The sequence below is a fragment of the Dicentrarchus labrax genome, unplaced genomic scaffold (genome assembly GCF_905237075.1).
Source record: "Dicentrarchus labrax unplaced genomic scaffold, dlabrax2021, whole genome shotgun sequence".
In the NCBI taxonomy this organism is placed as follows: domain Eukaryota; kingdom Metazoa; phylum Chordata; class Actinopteri; family Moronidae; genus Dicentrarchus; species Dicentrarchus labrax.
The window spans coordinates 17,457,245-17,475,538 of NW_026136723.1; the positions used below are offsets into that span (position 1 = coordinate 17,457,245).

At 40.1% G+C, this 18,294-nt stretch overlaps 1 protein-coding gene across 3 annotated transcripts; it reads left to right on the forward strand.

Annotated features, from left to right (window-relative positions):
- The first annotated feature begins 79 nt into the window (after window positions 1-79).
- ncaldb (neurocalcin delta b) lies at window positions 80-17,140 on the forward strand. 3 transcript variants are annotated; one of them, XM_051390322.1, is made up of 5 exons: window positions 80-311; window positions 645-871; window positions 11,639-12,072; window positions 14,131-14,236; window positions 15,010-17,140. In XM_051390322.1, exons 3-5 carry the CDS (start codon window positions 11,695-11,697, stop codon window positions 15,102-15,104), a joined length of 579 nt encoding a protein of 192 aa, XP_051246282.1. In that variant the 5' UTR covers window positions 80-311; window positions 645-871; window positions 11,639-11,694; the 3' UTR covers window positions 15,105-17,140. The 3 variants fall into 3 exon arrangements, with proteins under 3 accessions (XP_051246282.1, XP_051246280.1, XP_051246281.1); XM_051390320.1 differs by lacking the exon at window positions 645-871; XM_051390321.1 differs by lacking the exon at window positions 645-871 and having other exon boundaries at window positions 11,642-12,072.
- The last annotated feature ends 1,154 nt before the right edge of the window (window positions 17,141-18,294 follow it).

Here is an 18,294-nt window from a genome sequence, read left to right on the forward strand (position 1 = left end):
GGATCTTGTTGCCAGGACAACGCGGCTTCACCATTGGTCTGCCCCGGCACCACGTGACGGGCAGACTTTGACGTCACGTCGAGAAGCTGCAGGGCTAAGCAGAGTCTGTGCAGCGGCTCTCGGGAAACAGCTTGGTAGAGTTTGGACTGAGAGCAGCCGGGAAAAAAAACTCCTGCTCCTGCGAGGCTACCTGCAACCTGTTGCTCCCCACGTCGTTTGCCTCTGAAACTTTTTACCGTTCGCACCGGTAATGGACTATTAGAGAGACTTTTAACAGCCCCCCCCCCCTTCCACAGCAACTTAAAAGCGAGGTAAGTTGTTGCTAATTTTGAGGTCCGTACCTCCCTCGCAGTTTGTCTGCTTCCTGTTACTTTCTTTTTCTTTTTTAGTTTTTCGGGTTTTTTTTTTTTTTTGTTGTTGTTGTTGCTTTCTAGCTCAGGTGAGATGAGTTTGCAGGTTGAAGCAGTTTTACCTTACAGCTAGAAAACTCTCACTCACACTCTTTATTCGCCTGTATAATATCACAGGAACAAGGTTTTTTCTTCCATAACTTTGCAGTGCAGCAGCTTTACAAGACACTAGCAGCGGATAAAGCTTTACCTAGATTTCTAATCGGATGAGGCTGCTTCTTCTTTGCCCTGCAGGAACTCCCCGGAGGAGCCAGAGATGAGTTTTGCTGCCTTTTACATACTCCCATATTTTATTGTTGCAATGAGTGAGGACAGGAAGTGAAAAAGGAGTCCTGCCACCACCACACAAGGCTGAGTGAGGCAGGGTATCTCATTTCAGCAAATACACATCAGTCAGTCAGTGGATTAGAGCAGGAGAGAGGAAGTAGCATTATTGGACTGGTGGTACTTTACCTTGACAGGTGAGCTGAAATGTTTGTTTTACTGTGAATGAATGTCTTTGCTAGAGAGTGTGTTTGGATACTGGTCTTCATTATATAGCCGGTGTACAGTAACAGAGCTTTCACTCTAATGAGCTGGCAGTCTTGGGAGCTTCAGTGCATTGGTAGTTATCAAAAAATTCAGCAACAGACGACTTAAAGTAAGTAAACAGATCAATGATGAAAAGATCAAATGGACAGAATCGTCAGCAGTTTTGGTGAGATATTAATCTGAGTCGTTGCAGCATCTTAAATGTGAGGATTCGTAAGTTTTCCTGGTTTTTAGGGCTACAAGTAAGAGTTATTTTTATTATCAGTTAATCGGTCAATTACTTACAGGTCAAGTAGATCATAAAATAATTTATTTAATTCATTCCAGTCATTTAAAATGTCAGAAAAGGGGGAATACAATGTACATACAATATCAAACAAGCCGTATTGAAGCAATTAGTTGGTTAATCCATCAACAGAAAATATAGCCACAACAATTTTGATAATAGCCAAACACTCAAATTGTTCCAGCTTCTCAAATGTAAGGAGTTACTGCTTTCCTCCTGTTTTACTGTAAAGACAAATAATCAATAATGAAAATCGTCATTAATTGCCACCCTACATGTAATTGCTTTGCCAGTAGACCATATTGGTGTCAGGTTCCCACCAGACAATCGAGCAGCTAAAGTCAGACTGAGGATGAAATGGACCGGAGACAAGATTGCTGCCTTTTTCAAAGTGGCTTGTAGAATTAAGAGACCTCGCCGGCCGTGTGCAAATGTATTTGTTGTGTCTGGTGGTAATTGAATGCCAGTGGTTTGGTTGTTTGTGTGGGATGTAAACAACGACCTGTCACGGCTGATTTTCTTCTGGTGGTCCCTGTGAAGTGTTCGTGAAGTGTTCATGAAGTGATCAGAAATGACTGAGTTGATATGATACGAGTGGACACAAGGAGAAAATGAAATGCTACAGTTACAAGAGTAGCTCGAATATATTGACACACAGACTCTGCAATGGCATCTAGTCTTACTATCTTTTTTTATGCTCCGTTGCTTCCAAACTCTCGATACGCTTTTAGGAAATTTGGACCCGAAACTGAAGTGAAATACAGCTCCACCTCCTCACCTCAGGCAGCCAACACAACATGGCAAGAAAATTTAAAGACCTGTGGAGGTGCTGACACGAGGGTGGAGTCGAGCTAATAGCCCCCTTGGTGTCAAAAGCATCCCTGCAAACATTTCAAGATGCTGAACTCTTCACAAATGCATGCTAAATTTGAACAGATGTTCTATTTTAGTTGGTGTGGGTGTCTTGCGGGCTTGTTTTGGGCCAGAATGACCACGCTGGCAGCATCCTCTGTAGTTATACTCATCCGGGCTGCAGTCAGTGCCCTTTTGAATTGAATTAGCCCTTTTTTTTTTTTTTTTTTTTTAAAAGGAAGTGGACAGGGAGAGTGATTGGGAGAAAGCAAGGACGATGAGTGGAGGATTAAAACTGAAAAAGCAAGCGAAAGCTTCAGATGCTGGGATATAGAAAGAGACCTAAAGAAAGGGAATTTGGGCCTGTCACACAGATAATATTTTGGACAGAAAGCCATATTTCACACACGCTGTGCAGCAGATATCGGTGGGGGGGGGGTTGTTTAGTCATTGGACAGATTGACATTTCCATCTCTGCAGCCTTTTGTCTTTACAACAGGCTGTTTTCGGAGAGAGGCACATTTAGATATTCAGTGCAAAGTAAACAGCACCCTCCTCATGCAATCAGTGACAATTTGATGCGAGTGTGTGAGTGGCGGCGTGTGTTTGTCCAATCCCGAGTCTGTTTTGCAGCTCTGCCTGCCTTCTTGCAGTTGTTGTCAGTGACACTTTTTTATCTTGTTCTCATTCGCTCCCTCATAATGGCTTCTCTGTCTCTCCGTCTCAATCTCATGATTGTGGTTTTCTGCAGCGCCTTGACGCACGAAGCTCTCCGGCTGACAATGGGAGCTCATGTGTGCCGCATTATGATGAAGTTGCTGCCTCAGATTTCTCAGAGGCAGGATGGATGGGACTTTTACCAACATTTAGAGGAGGAGAGAAATGGTTTAAGGCATCAGTTTTTCTTTCAAATGTGTTTCAAGCTCATAGTTCAATTTTTGCTTTTTCTGGGTGTTGCTGTATACGAGTCGCGGTGACAGAAGTGCTAAAGCGATTACCAATGTGTGGTTTCCACTGATGTCCATTGAAATGACAGATAGAGACTGTAATACAAGTGCTATTGCAATAAACAAACTTGTGACAGAGGAAGTGGTGGCTATTTTTAGTTTGTGTTTTAAGAGTTTGATCTGAAACTGTCTTATGTTTGCACTCTTGTAGAGGAAGCTTAACTGGATTTGGGCTGAAACTAATGAATGACTAATGAGTATTTTTATCATCGATTAACCTGCTGATTATTTAGTTTGATTAATTGTATATGGAAGCTAAAAAATTTGCAATTGTGAAGAAATGGTCATCTCAATTTCTCATAGTCCAAGGTGATGTCTTTCAAACCTACGGTCCAATGCTATGAACTTTATTATCATGTATTTTAAAGAAAAGCAGTAAATCCTCAAGTTTGAGCAGCTGAAACCAGAGAATGTGAGGAAAAAAATGGCCAAGATGATTAATTGATTATCAAAAGTTGCTAATTAATTTTGTGTCAATCGATCATCATCAATCATTTTATCAGTTGTAAACTGGACTAGACTGTCACATACAAACATACAGTCTTGGTGTTTTGATGTTAATGAACAACCAGAGAATTCACATTTTCATGTATTTTACTGTAATTAGATGTAATTTAAAATGACATTTACTTTCAGTTGTTGCAGTCTCATATTCTACATTTATCTCACTGTTTAAATCTTAGTTTGTTGACTTAGCTGTAAATCGCTATAACCTCCTTTTAAATTGACTGCCAGAAGTCCTGTTTACCTGACAGCGACAGAGCAAACCTTCTGCTGAAGATGTCAGTTTCCCCAGACTCTGGTACATATTGGACCGACCGTGGACCAGCTCTGACCTTACACACTAAATAACACAGGAGATAGAGTTGCAGTCCGATATTCAAGGAGCCACTGAAGCATGCTACACTGAACAGCCCTCTTCACGATACTTGTAACGTGAGCACGGGTGCTCCCAATGCTATGCCACGCTGCAGTGTTCGATGGTTGCTTTGAAATGTGCTGCTGATCAGCCATGTGATCGCCGACGGGCTGTAGGCCACAAGACCTTTTAAAGATGATCTGAGATAGTCTATACGGTGTGTGGAGATGTATAGGAGAGCAGCCGGTCAGCGCTTTTAGATCTCGTAAAATTTGAGCCAAAATGGCACAAGTGAGTCAGTCACCTCTTAGTTCATACACGGCAGACTTATGAGAGTGGTTTTCTTTTATTATTTAATTCATTCAGTTTTTAGCTGTCCCGGGCCTAGCTGCTTACGATAATAGAGGCTAGTTTCAGTTGGTTTGAGTAATAACTGCTCTGATATGACTCTAATGTGCTGATATAAGTGAGCCTGTTTGACGGTCTTGAGTTGAGTCTTTGATGTGCTGTTAGTAGAAGGTTTGCTACCACATCGGTTTCTGTCATCCGGCACTGTATTTTTTTTTTTTTTATGACACCGATGTTGACCTTTTTGAATAAGAAGTTAGTTCAGTTAAGTTTTATGTATCATATGTAGGTTAACACAGGGCCAATGGTATAATAAAATGTGTTGGATGAGAAGAGCCCGGTCAGCTCAGCAGTAAGAGCAGAAGTCATATAAAGATAAAGAAAGAGAAAGAGAGATTCAAATAAAAAGGAATATTACCAATAAAATGTATATGTTAAAGGCTTACAATGCTGTGCCGTTTGGTTTTGAGTGTACATTTCCATGCACAAAAGGTCAGTCCATCCCAGTGAGGATAAAATGCTTTGAAAAAAACTGAAAGTATATGTAAGGAGTTTGCAGCAACTTTACAGGCCTGCTTTGTTTCCCTCCCTTTTGGGGTATTTAAGCTGCTCCGTCCATCTGACATTGACAAGTGTGGCAGAGCAGCTATAGAAAAAAAAAATCTCTCTACAAAACCTTAAATATAACTACACAAAATATACCGTTACAGCGCTGTTTAAATCACGTTGCATGAAGTAAGTGAGAGGGAATGAAACTGAATAGATGGCACTGTGGTAAATGTGTTAAAGTCTAGCAGCACACATTACCAGTTTCAACCCGTTGTGTAGCGAGTTAATCAAACATACAACTATGAGCTTTTTTGATGGTCCAATTCCAGACAAATTACTCGCATTAATAGCAGAGTAGAAAGAGAGTTGTTGTGATGTTACAATCCTGTAAGACGTGTGCCTGTGTGTGGTGGAGCCTGAAATCAAGACCACGTTCACCTTCAGCCTCTCAGGTTGTTGTGTCTAATCACAGATGGTTGCTGTTTTTAATATCTTATCACAGCTGAGATGCAACAGAATTATTTCATTTTCACCTGTGTGTGTGAATATCAGATTGCAGATCGTCCAGGTCTCATAATTGCTTGCCCGTTAGGTGGAAGAATCAGCTCTGCAGCCTGGTCACAGACGGATCGTGTTGCATTATGAATGTAGCTTTCATAAACTCGCTATCTGCGATCGGCTCTCTTTCATTCACGCTGGCTCTCTGTCGGCCTCCTCCCAGCTTTCTACTCTGCTCTCTCTGTTCTTAGATTATCTGTGGAACTCTTGGGTTAAGATTTACCTGCAGGATATAAATGGAGACTTCTGCCTGTTACGTAAGTGGGCAACAAGATGTTCTAGGAGGAATGCTGCGTGAAAGGCTTTCGATTCAAGCAGCAAGATTGAGTTCAGCTGTTGGACTGCAGAATTGTGTTTAAGTTAAAAAATACTGGCACTGTCAGTCAACTAATACATTTACTGACTCATAGTTTCAGCTCTATTTCAAATACTATATATTGTATTTAAGGTTCTTAAACACAGATTGCTTGAGCAGTTTGGATTAAATCATGTTTATATTTACCAAACTAAGGCATTAAAGATTGAAGAATTGTATTGTTATTATTCAGTTTATAAAAAAAATCTACACATTAATCAATAATGAATAAATAAATACTAGATAAATACATTTTTGTTGAATGATAAAATGTTCATTTTCAACCAAACTAAGGTACTGACAAATATTGCTTCTGCATTGGTACCAAGTATCCAGCTCTACATCCTCGCTGTATTGTATTTGTCTTTGATAGGATACCATTTATATTTCATGGAAATTAATGGTTTTTTTTATGTATTGCTTTCAGCAGTTGTTGGATAAGAAGATATAGACGCTTCTCTCTGCTTTGATTCTCCAGTTGGTGCCGCTGATGATGTTGCGTCACAATATTGTCTGTAGTTAAATAGCAGCGTGGTACATTGGAGCTTGTTGTTGGTTTTAGAAGTTAAATCTGTCTCAAAGCCTCACAGGCTGATCTTGTGTGTACTTGAGTGTCTTTAGAAACTGAAAGCGACAGCCTGTTGGCTGTCAGCTAATACCTGCACAGGTGAGGTCACCCACTCTATCTCAGGCCTGTTCTCCTCTCAGACACGCTCAGAAGGTTAAACCAGTGCCCGGTGTTGTTCAGTCACATGTGTTGACCTCAGGAGATGGGTGAAGTAGAAACCTGGCTCAACCATGTGTCATGTCCACTTGAAAAAGCCTCTGTTATGTAACTGCGTCATCAAAGGTCTGCCAGCAGCAGCAGGTAAGAGTCTTAACGGTTAATTGTCGGCAGTGATCTCTGACAGCCAGAAATAGCAGAGTTCTTAGGGTGACTTGTTGAAGGGATGTTCAGTGGAGGTCTGAGCTCTCATCCCATCATCTCTGCTTTTAAAATACACTGAAACCTTCAGCCAGGACAAAGAGGCCAGGTGACACTTTATTTTAACCACCCAATCAGTGTGGAGTACATAGATGTTTATTAAATGGTATATTACAAACTATAATATAGTGTTTATTAATCGACGTATTCATAGGAGAATTTGCACTTGTTGACAAATACTGTACATCAATAAACACCTAAAATGACCTTATATGTGCTTACAACTACATTATAGTGTGTTATTAACCATTTATTGAGTACATTTTATTAACCCTACTGACTCTAGATGCTGACTACGGGAGCGTAAAGTAAAGTGTTTCCAAGGAAAATATGGGACAGGACAACATTTGCTCTGATGAAGCTCCAGTCGTTGAAAAGAGTCATCAGTGAAAATTTAGCTTACCTGCATGTCTGTGGACTGTAGGAGGAAACGAAAACCCACACGGAGTAACATGCAAACTCCGCACAGAAACTTCACCCAGTCGTGTAAAACCAGCAGGATGTTTGTAAATAAGAAAAATACTTAGCTTGTAGTGTGAGACAAATATCAGTTCTTATAACACAGTAGACTTGCAATTGACTATTATTTTTATGATTGATCAATCTGTCAGCTCAATTTCTTTCCAGAAAATGTCAGCAAAGGGTGAAAATTATAATTTTCCGCAGCCTAAGGTGATGAGTTTAACTGTCTAAACATATAGATATTCAGTTTACTATGAAGAAATGCAACAATTCCTCCAATGTGAGAAGCTGGAATCAGGGAATAGTTGGCGTTTTTGATTTATTAGTAAATGGAGGAAACTATTTCTTTTTATTGTGGGGGGCGGGGGGTGCAAAGTCTTACAGAGGTGTGATTAAAAAGCTTACCATAATTCCTACTGAAGTATCTATTTAATTTACTAATTCAGTTAATTGATAGATTTTTGCTTGTTTTGTGCAAGTGCCCCTCGGTTTGTGAACAGTTTAAAATGGCACTGAAACATATTGCAGATTAATCGATCAGTCAATAGAAAACTAAGCGTCAGTAATGTTAGTTTTAAGTCATTTATCAAGCAAAAATGCCAAACAGTGGCTCTTTCTAGCTTCTAAGTATGAAGATTTGCCTCTTTCCTCTGTTTTAATTCCTTGCACATTTAATATATTTAGGATTTAGAGAGTTGGTGAGAAAAAAACAGGAACAATCAATTAATCAGATAAATCATCTTCACATTGATCTTGAATCTGTATTATACATAAACATATCAAACCTCTGGCTGAATATATCTTATAACCAATGTTGTTGTTGTTGTAAAGCTGGTGAGAACAACACTGATTAACCTTCCTTTCCTCATTTAGAGTAATGGGCAGGGAAACATTGCAGTCGCCTCTGTTCCTCCACATTAACATGTAAAAAGTCTGTCTGAAAGGCTCCTGTGTGATTGGAGCCGCAGCTAAAAGCAAACAATTAAACAAGCTGTCAGTCTGCACAGAAAGTGTCATTAAACGCTATTGTGAATGAAAGGTGCTATGTAAACTAATATGTTTTTGTTTGCCTTTTTTTTTTTGAGAAGAAAGAGAGTGATTGTACGGGTCAGTCGTCATGACAACGCAGCCCCAATAATCATGGAAAACGCTCCACAATCCATTAAGCAATTAAAATGCAGATTGCACAGTACGTGGCGGTCCAGCTCACCACATCAGACAAAGAATGAATTAAAAGAATGGAGGTAGACTGGACGACATCGACTGGTTGATTAGCTGAATGACAGTCTGTCTGTGTGTGTGTGTGTGTGTGTGTGTGCGCTCTGTACTGAGATGCTCTGTACAAAAGTGGATAGATACACATCAAATATGATTTATTTGTTAAAGTGAACCAGGCTTGTGGTGAGTATATCTATTATAGTCTCGTTTGGTATAGTAAGTTTCTTTTCTAAAGTCACACTGGCTGATCCGTGGACAGAAATGACCTCTTACACTGCCTCAATGGAAACCAGATAGTTGGTCAATTGTTGAACGCGCAACCAAACAAACATTCACCAGGGAAAAGTAGCTAATTAGCTGCTCAGCTGCAGCACGTTAAACCGCAGCATACCTGCAAATGTCACTTGGGTCAGGTCGGATGCTGGTGTGGTCCTTACTGACTACCAAAAAGGGGTGACTAATGTGATTTTAGTTATAATTTTAAGAGACGAGGATACATTAGAAAAAGAGCCAAAATAAGCCAAAATGGAAGATTGGCCACAAATGGCATTTAGACTTTGAATGACAGATATAAGAAGTTAATTTGGTGGCTGAAGGGCTTTCTAAAATATATTATTTTCCACTGAGAGCTAATAAACTGTCAGTTTGTTCTATTCTAGTGGCAATATTTTGGTATACTTGGTTTTTGTTTATTTATATCATATATTTTAGTTTTTTTTGTGTTGCATGTTTTGAGTTCAGACCTGTGTGTATTCACCAGTGATTTTAATTTAAACACACCTACAAAAGTGTTTGTAAGGTATGTTCAATATTTCAGTAGTTAATTTACTAAGACTTGTAACTTATCTAGTTTTAAGGTTGTATATGAGCAGTTCACATTGAACTCATCCCCCCCCCCACCCCCCGTGAAGCTGCTGCTGTGTTATTTTCCAGGATTGATGACTGTCTAAAGAGGTGTTAATCTCCTTCTTGCTGCTCCAGCATTCACGCTGGTATTGAATTGAACTATAGGTAACAGCAGGGAACTCATTAGAGGTAGCTGCCACATTGCTAGAGCTCACTGTTTACTCTGAGTTAATTAAAGGATTATAGCTGGCTGTTTATGGAACATGTGAGAGTGAAATTTAGGGAAGGGAGACAACGACAGAGTCCTTGCATTAGCAGTTAACAAAACTAATGAAAATGGAGGCTGTTTAATTCAAACTGCCAAAATATTGCCAAATTAATTCACGTAGAATAGTCCTGTTTCCAATACCCTCTGCTTATGTACATGTGTTTGTTGCTGTTAGAAGCACTTTAAATTAACTCTGAGTTCATTTTTATTGGCAGAAAGTGCCTATTCCTACTGAAGCTTTCCAGGGAAGTAGACATAATTCCTGTTTAGTCTTGATTAATCAATGGGTCATCTTAAGAACATAAACAGACATTTGCTTTGAGTGATATTAGTTAGACAGCTGTTTTTTTTTTACATGTTTGTTTATTTACATTTTATGAACCATCCCTTTCATATTTTAGCTCTTTAACCAAAGTAAGAGAAGCCACAAACATTGACTGGAAACACACAGCTGACAGATCATTACTTCCCCTTCTGGAACAACATACCTGTACGGTAATTTTCTTTGGCCTGACCTGACATTACTGATTTTAACAGTCATTATCCACGACTAAGCTCAGAATAGCTTCCCTCTTGTCTTTAGCCCGGAGAGCTCAGCAGCAGCTAGCTGGTCTGATGGGGGGGAGTGCTAAGCTTATTAGCTGCAGGGTTAGATGATGAAGTGCATCCTCTGTTGAGTGTTAAGGCTCCCTCTTCACTTTCTGCAGCGACTCATTCGTTACGGAGGAGCGTGATTTTCTTTTTTTGTCAGACAAGTTGGATCAGCTCTGTGGCTAGCATTCATGTATATGCATTCAGCTGTGTTTTTATTATGCACCTGGAATGTCAAATTGGACTTTACTTTTTAGTCTTTTTCATTCAAAACCCGAACTGAGTAAGTACACTCTCTCTACTTTTAATACAGAGGATGTGCATGTGTGTGTTGAGGCATCATAGTTCCTGCAGGAAATGGAAGAAGGTGCATCTGCAGTGCACTGACATATTGGCATGCATGAGGTTATCAACACTGTAAGTGTGGGTGTAGTTGTGCATCTTCGGTAGTTGTGTGTCACGAAAACACGGTGGTCTTGTGTCGCAGGTGCATGGGAGACTGGATTTGCATGTGCACAAGACCACATACGCAATTTTATCTCCCTGTTTTTCTTTTTATCCTATGCACTGTCATTGCTTTTTATTTTTTATTCGCATTTACTAATGAAACGGCAACAAACTAAATGAAAAAGAATCCATTTAGGATAAAAACAGTCTCGAAGCTTACACCAAACTAAATTAAATCAACAAAATTATTATATAATCCAGTTTGTACTGAATACTGTAGGTGGTTTTGCATATTTTCCATCATTTAAAGTATTTCTTTACAGAGGTTAAAGTTAATGGGAGCCAGGTGCTGGTAGATCAAGTTTCAAAAACAGATCTTTGTCATAACACTGACGCAAACAGCTTAATGTTAGGGCGCTTTGACATCCTAAAACTCTACAGAGTCGGTAAACCAAGCAGATCCTGAAGCATCTTGTCTCATGAGCACTTTAATTAGTAGATGATGACCCAAGATATAGCGGCACTCATTGAGTATGTGGCATTTGCTGTTTAAGGTTAAAGCTCCTCTAATCAATCAAAACATTTTTTCTTTTTTTTTTCAAATGACAAACCCTCAGAGAGTTATCACCCAACTCTGAGCGTCTCTCGGCTCATTGCCTAGGTTCTTTCAGGCTGGCAACTTCAATGTTTGTTTTGGTTTACTATCGCCTCTCTCATCAGCCTCGTTTTCAGCAGCTACAGATATAGCCCCCAAGCACACAGAAAGCCAGTTATTGCAGGTTTAAACTTGTTTAATAAATATGTTTTTAAGAAAAGCAAAAGTTGTTTTCGGAAACTCCTGAAACTGCTACCTTTTACAGGAGCGGTTAATCCAGATTTTTATGTGTGAAATTATTCTTTCCTTTTTTTACATCACTGTCCTTCCTACCCGTCTTCCCTCCCCCTCTTGTATCAAAAAGGCTCAAGGTCATGTCAGATTATTTCTAACAACTTTTTTTTTTCTCTCTCTCTCTCTCTCTCTCTCTCTCTCTCTCTCTCTCTCTCTCTCTTTCCTCCTCTCTTTCAGCAGTCTAAATTGCCACTGCCCTCACATCACCCACAGCCTCAACAGAAGCAGCGACCATGGGCAAACAGAACAGCAAGCTCCGTCCCGACGTCATGCAGGACCTGATGGAGAACACGGACTTCACCGAGCATGAGATCACCGAGTGGTACAAGGGCTTCTTGCGGGACTGCCCCAGCGGCGCTCTCTCCATGGAGGAGTTCAAGAAGATCTATGCCAACTTCTTCCCTTACGGAGACGCCTCCAAGTTTGCCGAGCACGTCTTCCGCACGTTTGACGCCAACGGAGATGGGACCATAGACTTCAGGGAGTTCATCATCGCCCTGAGTGTGACCTCACGTGGCCGACTGGACCAGAAGCTGAAGTGGGCGTTCAGTATGTACGACCTGGACGGGAATGGATACATTAGCAAGGCAGAGATGCTGGAGATTGTAACGGTGGGTTTACTGTTATTGTTTAGTCTGTTTTGGTCCCTTTTATCTTCATTTCCCTCCATGCTTTGTTCTCTCAACCGTTCAGACTTTCTGCTTCTCTAGCTTTATATACCCCCTCAGACTTTCAGTGGCCATTGCATGCCATCATGGTAACAACATGTTCCCTGATCCTATAAGTACTTCTGCGCTGTGAAGCAACATTTTGCTCAGCCATCCACACCAGCTGCTACATCATATATCCATCTGCTTCTGTGTTCTGCACCATTTGACTGCCAGCAGGAAAACCAGCTGCTGTGTAATTTTAGAAACCAGCAGTCCCTCTCAGGCCCTAAGACGTCTCTAAATAAGACCTGACTGTGGTGTATTTCTAGAAGGGAGCGGCCGTCTTCTGATCTTCATATTGACTCAGCACTGTATCAAACAACTAAGCGATTCTAGGAAGAGCAGTGGCCCCCCCCCATCGTTTCCTCAGCAGCTCCAGGGTTACTTTACAACAAATAGTATCAAGCAGGCTTACACTCACACTCACTCACACACTAGCACCAGCACCAGCACCAGCACCAGCACCAGCAGTCCCTTACACATGTTGTTACATCGCACATCCCGGCGCTAAATGGAGCAGAGTGCCAAAGAATGTGTAATCCCTTCCTCCAAGTCTTTATTTAGGTGTCTGTAAAGTGAGCAGGTGTATTTATGTGTAGCCTTGATACATCTGATTATTTTCATTACAGATCCATCAATTATTTTATAATTAGCTTTTTCAGATTAATGGATTGTTTAGTCTATAATATCTAGTGATTAACAACATTTTACACCAATTATAGACGGACGGCAAACTAACACCAACATACTGTATGTTAAATTATCCACAGCAGATACGCAGTCAAGAACACTGAAGTCAAGCATTAAACTTTAAACGTTTATTATGATGCAGGGCAGTGAGGATACAGCCATTTCATACAGGAGAGAAGATTACACGTGCACACCGAGGCACATACAACTGGACTGAACTCTCTCCAGTGGTCTGACTGGTCTGACAGGACGATCAGTGTCTCTCCAAAACACCTCAATGTGTTTGCGAGCGATGGGAAAGCTCTTACCTGCTGCAAGTTGCAAGACGTTGCAGGAACTATTATAAATGTATTATACATATTGATAATTAACAGATTAACGGAACACCTCACTTACTTCCCACATCCATGAAATAATAGTTACCAAGAATCTGTGGCCAAATTTCCTGTTTTGTCTGACCGATAGTCCAAAAGATATTCAATTTAAGAATGAATCGATTAGTGGTTTAACAGAAATGTAAATTATTAAGATGAATTATTTATTCATCTATTACAAATGCCAAATATTTAAGTACACCTTCTCAGAGGCTTGGAGCTGCTCATTAAGATTACGTGTTTGATCATCTCATTAAAACAAACCAATACACCAACTAACTAACTGATAATAAATACAATTGACACCTGCAGCCCCTAATCACAATCACTGCGTGTGTTTGTGCGATGGAGTCAGATATACACAACAGATGATCTGACAGATTCTAACTGCGTGGCAGGTTGAAAGCCAAACACTGGAAACAATACTAATAAATACTAACAGCTTCAGCTTTAAATATCTCAAAACAAACCTGAACAGTGAGGCAAACACATTCACTCTTGTCAATTTATCATCTATTTAATATCAGACATCCTGTTCATTTCCCTGCAGTCATATCAGGCCCCAGAGCCAAACCTAAATTAAAGTAATCCTTTATCTATCTTCCTCCCAGAAGAGATAAGTTGACTGATAGGGCGTATATACTGTATATTTCACTGAGATGTTATTTTTTCATGCAACAATCCAGCTGATGCAACATTGCTTCATACAACCCTGCAGTTGTGCTTCTGGCTCTTTATGGTTGTCTTTATTAAAATGTACTAAAACTACTTTTAGTTAGAGGTTACTTAGGTGTTATTTAAGTGAGTTAACTGACCAAAAAGCTTTAATTTAACTGTTATTAATTATGATTCCATACTAATATTTATGTAAATGATCTGTTCTCTCTGTCTTCAGGCTATTTACAAGATGGTTTCCTCTGTGATGAAGATGCCTGAGGATGAGTCCACGCCTGAGAAACGCACAGACAAGATCTTCAGGCAGATGGACTCAAATCGAGATGGTAAGACTTCCTCAGACACTCGTTTCACTGTTTCTGTTCAAACAGTAGCTTATTTAAAGCCTCTAAATGAAAGTAATTCATAAAAATTACTTTGGAAATCTAGTCTATGAAAGCAGTGTCACAGTATTATTGTACAGTTCTCAACCAGCCTAATCAAATTCAGTTCTACCGGGTTTGACTGACACAAAATAGCCCGATCAGAGCCTCAAACGTGCCTCAGGTCTCTGTGGATAACTTTATTTTAAACATTATAGCTCTTCACTTATGTGAGCTTTTACATGTTTATATCAGAAAGCTATGACCATATGATGATTTTAATACGAAAACAGTTTCACCGTAGTTCTAATGAACTGAAATTTGGTTTGGTCGATCAGTTATCAGTCTCTTTCTGCGTATCGAGCTCACTGAACTCCCAATTATACCACATAGTGGAGAATATGGGCCTATTTATGGGAATATGGGATTATGGGAATATATTTTCGTCATGGGAAACCGGATGGCCAATCTGGCAACACTGGTGAAAATCTGTAGAAGCACTCTAGCAGTCTAAATTGAAGCCGTTAATTAACTAGAAAGAAAAGTATTTCTGTAAATATTATTTAAAAGACCTGATAAAATAATGTGTCACATCACTTCAGGGAAGATATCTGCTCTTTATTTTTCTGTTTTTGATCATCTGAGATCTGCTGCAATGAATAAACAAGACAATTGTTTATAAGCTCTAATCTGTCCCTCTCTCTCTCTCTCTCTCTCTCTCGCTCTCTCCCTTTCAGGTAAACTGTCCCTTGAGGAGTTTGTTGAGGGAGCGAAGAACGATCCCTCCATTGTCCGGCTGCTTCAGTGCGATCCCAGCAGCGCTGGGCAGTAGAATTCTGGACTTTCCCCATCTCATTTTGATTAATTTAACACATTTTCAGAAATCTCTCCCAGCTGACCCATCTGAGATTGTTGACATCTGATCACCTGACCTATAGAGACACATGCACGCACACACGCCACACACACACACACACACACACACACACACACACACACACACACACACACACACACATTTAGCCAACATACAACTCTACATACTACAAATACCAAAAGCCTGATGCATATATAATCTTTCAGACACTCACATGCACATTCTGTACATGTGCCTCTATGCCTGGTCAGAAGCTAGAGACAACACGGGTCTCGTATACGGTACCAATATAACCCAAAGGACTGAAATCCCATCAAAGACTTGTTAAACACTGAATCAAAGCCGTGCTATCTCTGTCTGAGAAGACAGCCAGCAAGGATAATCCAACAGATTTCGTGAGGTACGCTGAGCCGAATCCAAGTTTGCTGTTTCTTTTTATTCTTTTATTTGTTATTTTTGAAAGCATTGTTCCTTATTTAAAGGGAATTGTGCTTATTTTGTTGCTGACTCGAGTTGTTGTGTGATGATGGCCGGATCTTTACAAAATACTGCAGTCTTACTCCATTAACACTGGATGAAATGAAGTATGTGAGTCTGGGACTACAAATGTTCACAGCTTACAGTATGGTTTATATAGACAGGAGATCTGGGAAATTGTGTTTTAAAAATGAAAAATGTTTTTTTTTTCTTTTTTTTAAATGTATACTTTTGGAGGAATGTTACATCAAACCAAAACTGACTGAGATTTGTAAATGAAGGGGAATATTTTGACAACAGATTACAACCATCTGTTCTTTTTGAAAGTGACTTTTTATGCCAAGTTCTGTGTCCACACACACACACACGCACAAATCTACACGCACACACTTAACACGAAAACACACACATTCATTTTACTGATGAATACATGAACTGGACATATGCGTATAAACCGAGCTGTGATTCTTTTTGTTTAACTATGGTTCAATAAGTGTATCAGCAAAAAAAAAAAGAAAAAAGTTAGATGTTAATATGAATATATAGTATGTACTTGTATATTCTTTTACTCTGTGGTAACATTGTGGCGATTTGCTCCAATGGAAGAAATTCACTTATATAAATTATTGGAATGTGATGATTAATGACATTTTATTTTCTTTTACTTGACGAATATGATATAAAAGAAAGATGTACAGTATATTCACTCATATTTATGCTAGAGAGGTTAAAGAGGAGAGGACCACACTTTCAGCTTTGCATATCCGCTGCTACATTTTAGTGTATGTAGCTTCCTTTTACCTTTTTTGAGAGTTTGACCCCAAGTCTTCCCCCATCCCTCTACTGACATCATATTTCCCAGGGAGCCTGTAAACATTGGCTTAAGTTTTTCTTGTACTGTGCATAAATGATGTGTAAACAGTCTCCAAAAGTGCAACATCTGTTCCTCATCCGTCCCAGATTTCATACAACTATCAGACAATTTACTGTGATAATGGAGATTATTTTTATGACTGACACACAGTAACATATACTCAACTAACAGAACAAAGCACTGACGTTGGTTAGCAAGTAACGGCAGCATCCACCAGACCTCACTGTGTTTTTCAAGGGCTTACTGAAAGCTCCTTACTGCCTACATTGTACTTCATTCACACCTGCCTCTCCCCGCTGGTCTATAAACATCATGCGATACAGTCGTCTTCACAGGCAGATGAATGAGGACTGTGGGGGGGAACACTTGTGATAAATTATCTGGGCTTCTGCACATTTCAAGTAGGTGATCTGGTACTTCAGTCCCACACTTCACTTCAGTAGCATCTTGTGGTCAAGTGCCAAATATAGATGAATTGAATAAAAGAAAAAAAACAGTATTGTATCCATTTATACTGTACAGTTATTACCTGTCGAACAAAAGAACTGTATCATTTTGTAGATTTTGTATTGTTAATGCATTATGTGTTATGAGTAGAATGTCCATTTTGTTATTCAAATAAAGGCAAAATGGGAAAATGGCCAATTGTCCTTTTATATATATACATAATGTGTGGCTCAAGGGAAAGTAGGTTAGTCGGTTGGACCGTCGGATGGATTGCTATTAAATTTAATGGTTCCCAGAGAATAACCTGTACTTAGACACAGCCTAACAGCCCCATCAGGTTAAGTATTTATTTTGTAGCTCACCAAACTAAGATGTTGAACATAGTAAACTGTATACTATATAAATATACAAGCACATTGTGTTGAGACCAGTATGTAACTGTTTTATAAAATTATAACAGCATGTAGAAATACAGTTAATACAAAATAAGTCTGAAACCAAACCATAGTTCTGCCACAGAGACAACCAACTAGACCAGTCTAATTCAAGAATATACAATTTAATGAATAGACATTGTGGTAATTATGTTTGATAACCCACACCACTAATGGGGCAGTAGTTAAATCATGATGAAGAATAAAGAGCCCTCTCTGAGAAGAGGCCAAGCCCAGAGCTGCAGGACTGCTGGTTTGGGGAGCCATTTCTGACCCTCTGCCTGGGAGAGACGGTCCACCCTGACTAATAGGGCCCAGTGTTGACTGTGAGCCAAGTGTTGGAAACCAGTACATCCTTGGCCACCAGGGGGCTATTAACAGCACTTTTTAATCACCCATGGAAATCTGTACCTGGGGAATCAGAGGAAAACAATCCTTCTGGCCGCTCTAGAGACAAGGGGACCTCCCTGACCCATAAGGGAGGGCCACATTCTGCAATGGGTTGCCTCTGCTGACGCAAATAGGTCGGTCTGAGCCGTGCCGAACTGAGGCCATTAGAGGGCTTCCACTTCTGGTTGGAGCCTCAGACAGGAGGCTGCTCAGTTTACAACCCCTAGATTTCCCTGAGTAAAGCCAGACGCTAAAAAGGCTCAAAACAGGAGTTTCTGTTCCACCTGGAGGCAGGGACCCGGGGCCTCCCTGGTGATTTACGTGATACACAGTGGGGGGAACTGTTCTTATCAAGACATGTCTGCCCTGAATGGAAGGGAGGAGAGCCTTCAGAGAAAGGGGAACAGCTCTTAATTTAAAGACGATGATGTGTTCGCTGCCCCAAAGTCAGTCTCCACACCCCACGTACCAACCAACCTTAACAGACTGCTGTCCAACCTGTCTATGGTTACCAATGTGCTTC

Bases quoted from the DNA above. Each gene is read 5' to 3' on its own strand.
- ncaldb (XM_051390322.1), top strand. From the start codon at position 11,695: ATGGGCAAACAGAACAGCAAGCTCCGTCCCGACGTCATGCAGGACCTG. The intron at 12,073-14,130 runs GTGGGTTTACTG...CTCTGTCTTCAG, and splicing joins AGATGCTGGAGATTGTAACG to GCTATTTACAAGATGGTTTC. The intron at 14,237-15,009 runs GTAAGACTTCCT...TCTCCCTTTCAG, and splicing joins GATGGACTCAAATCGAGATG to GTAAACTGTCCCTTGAGGAG.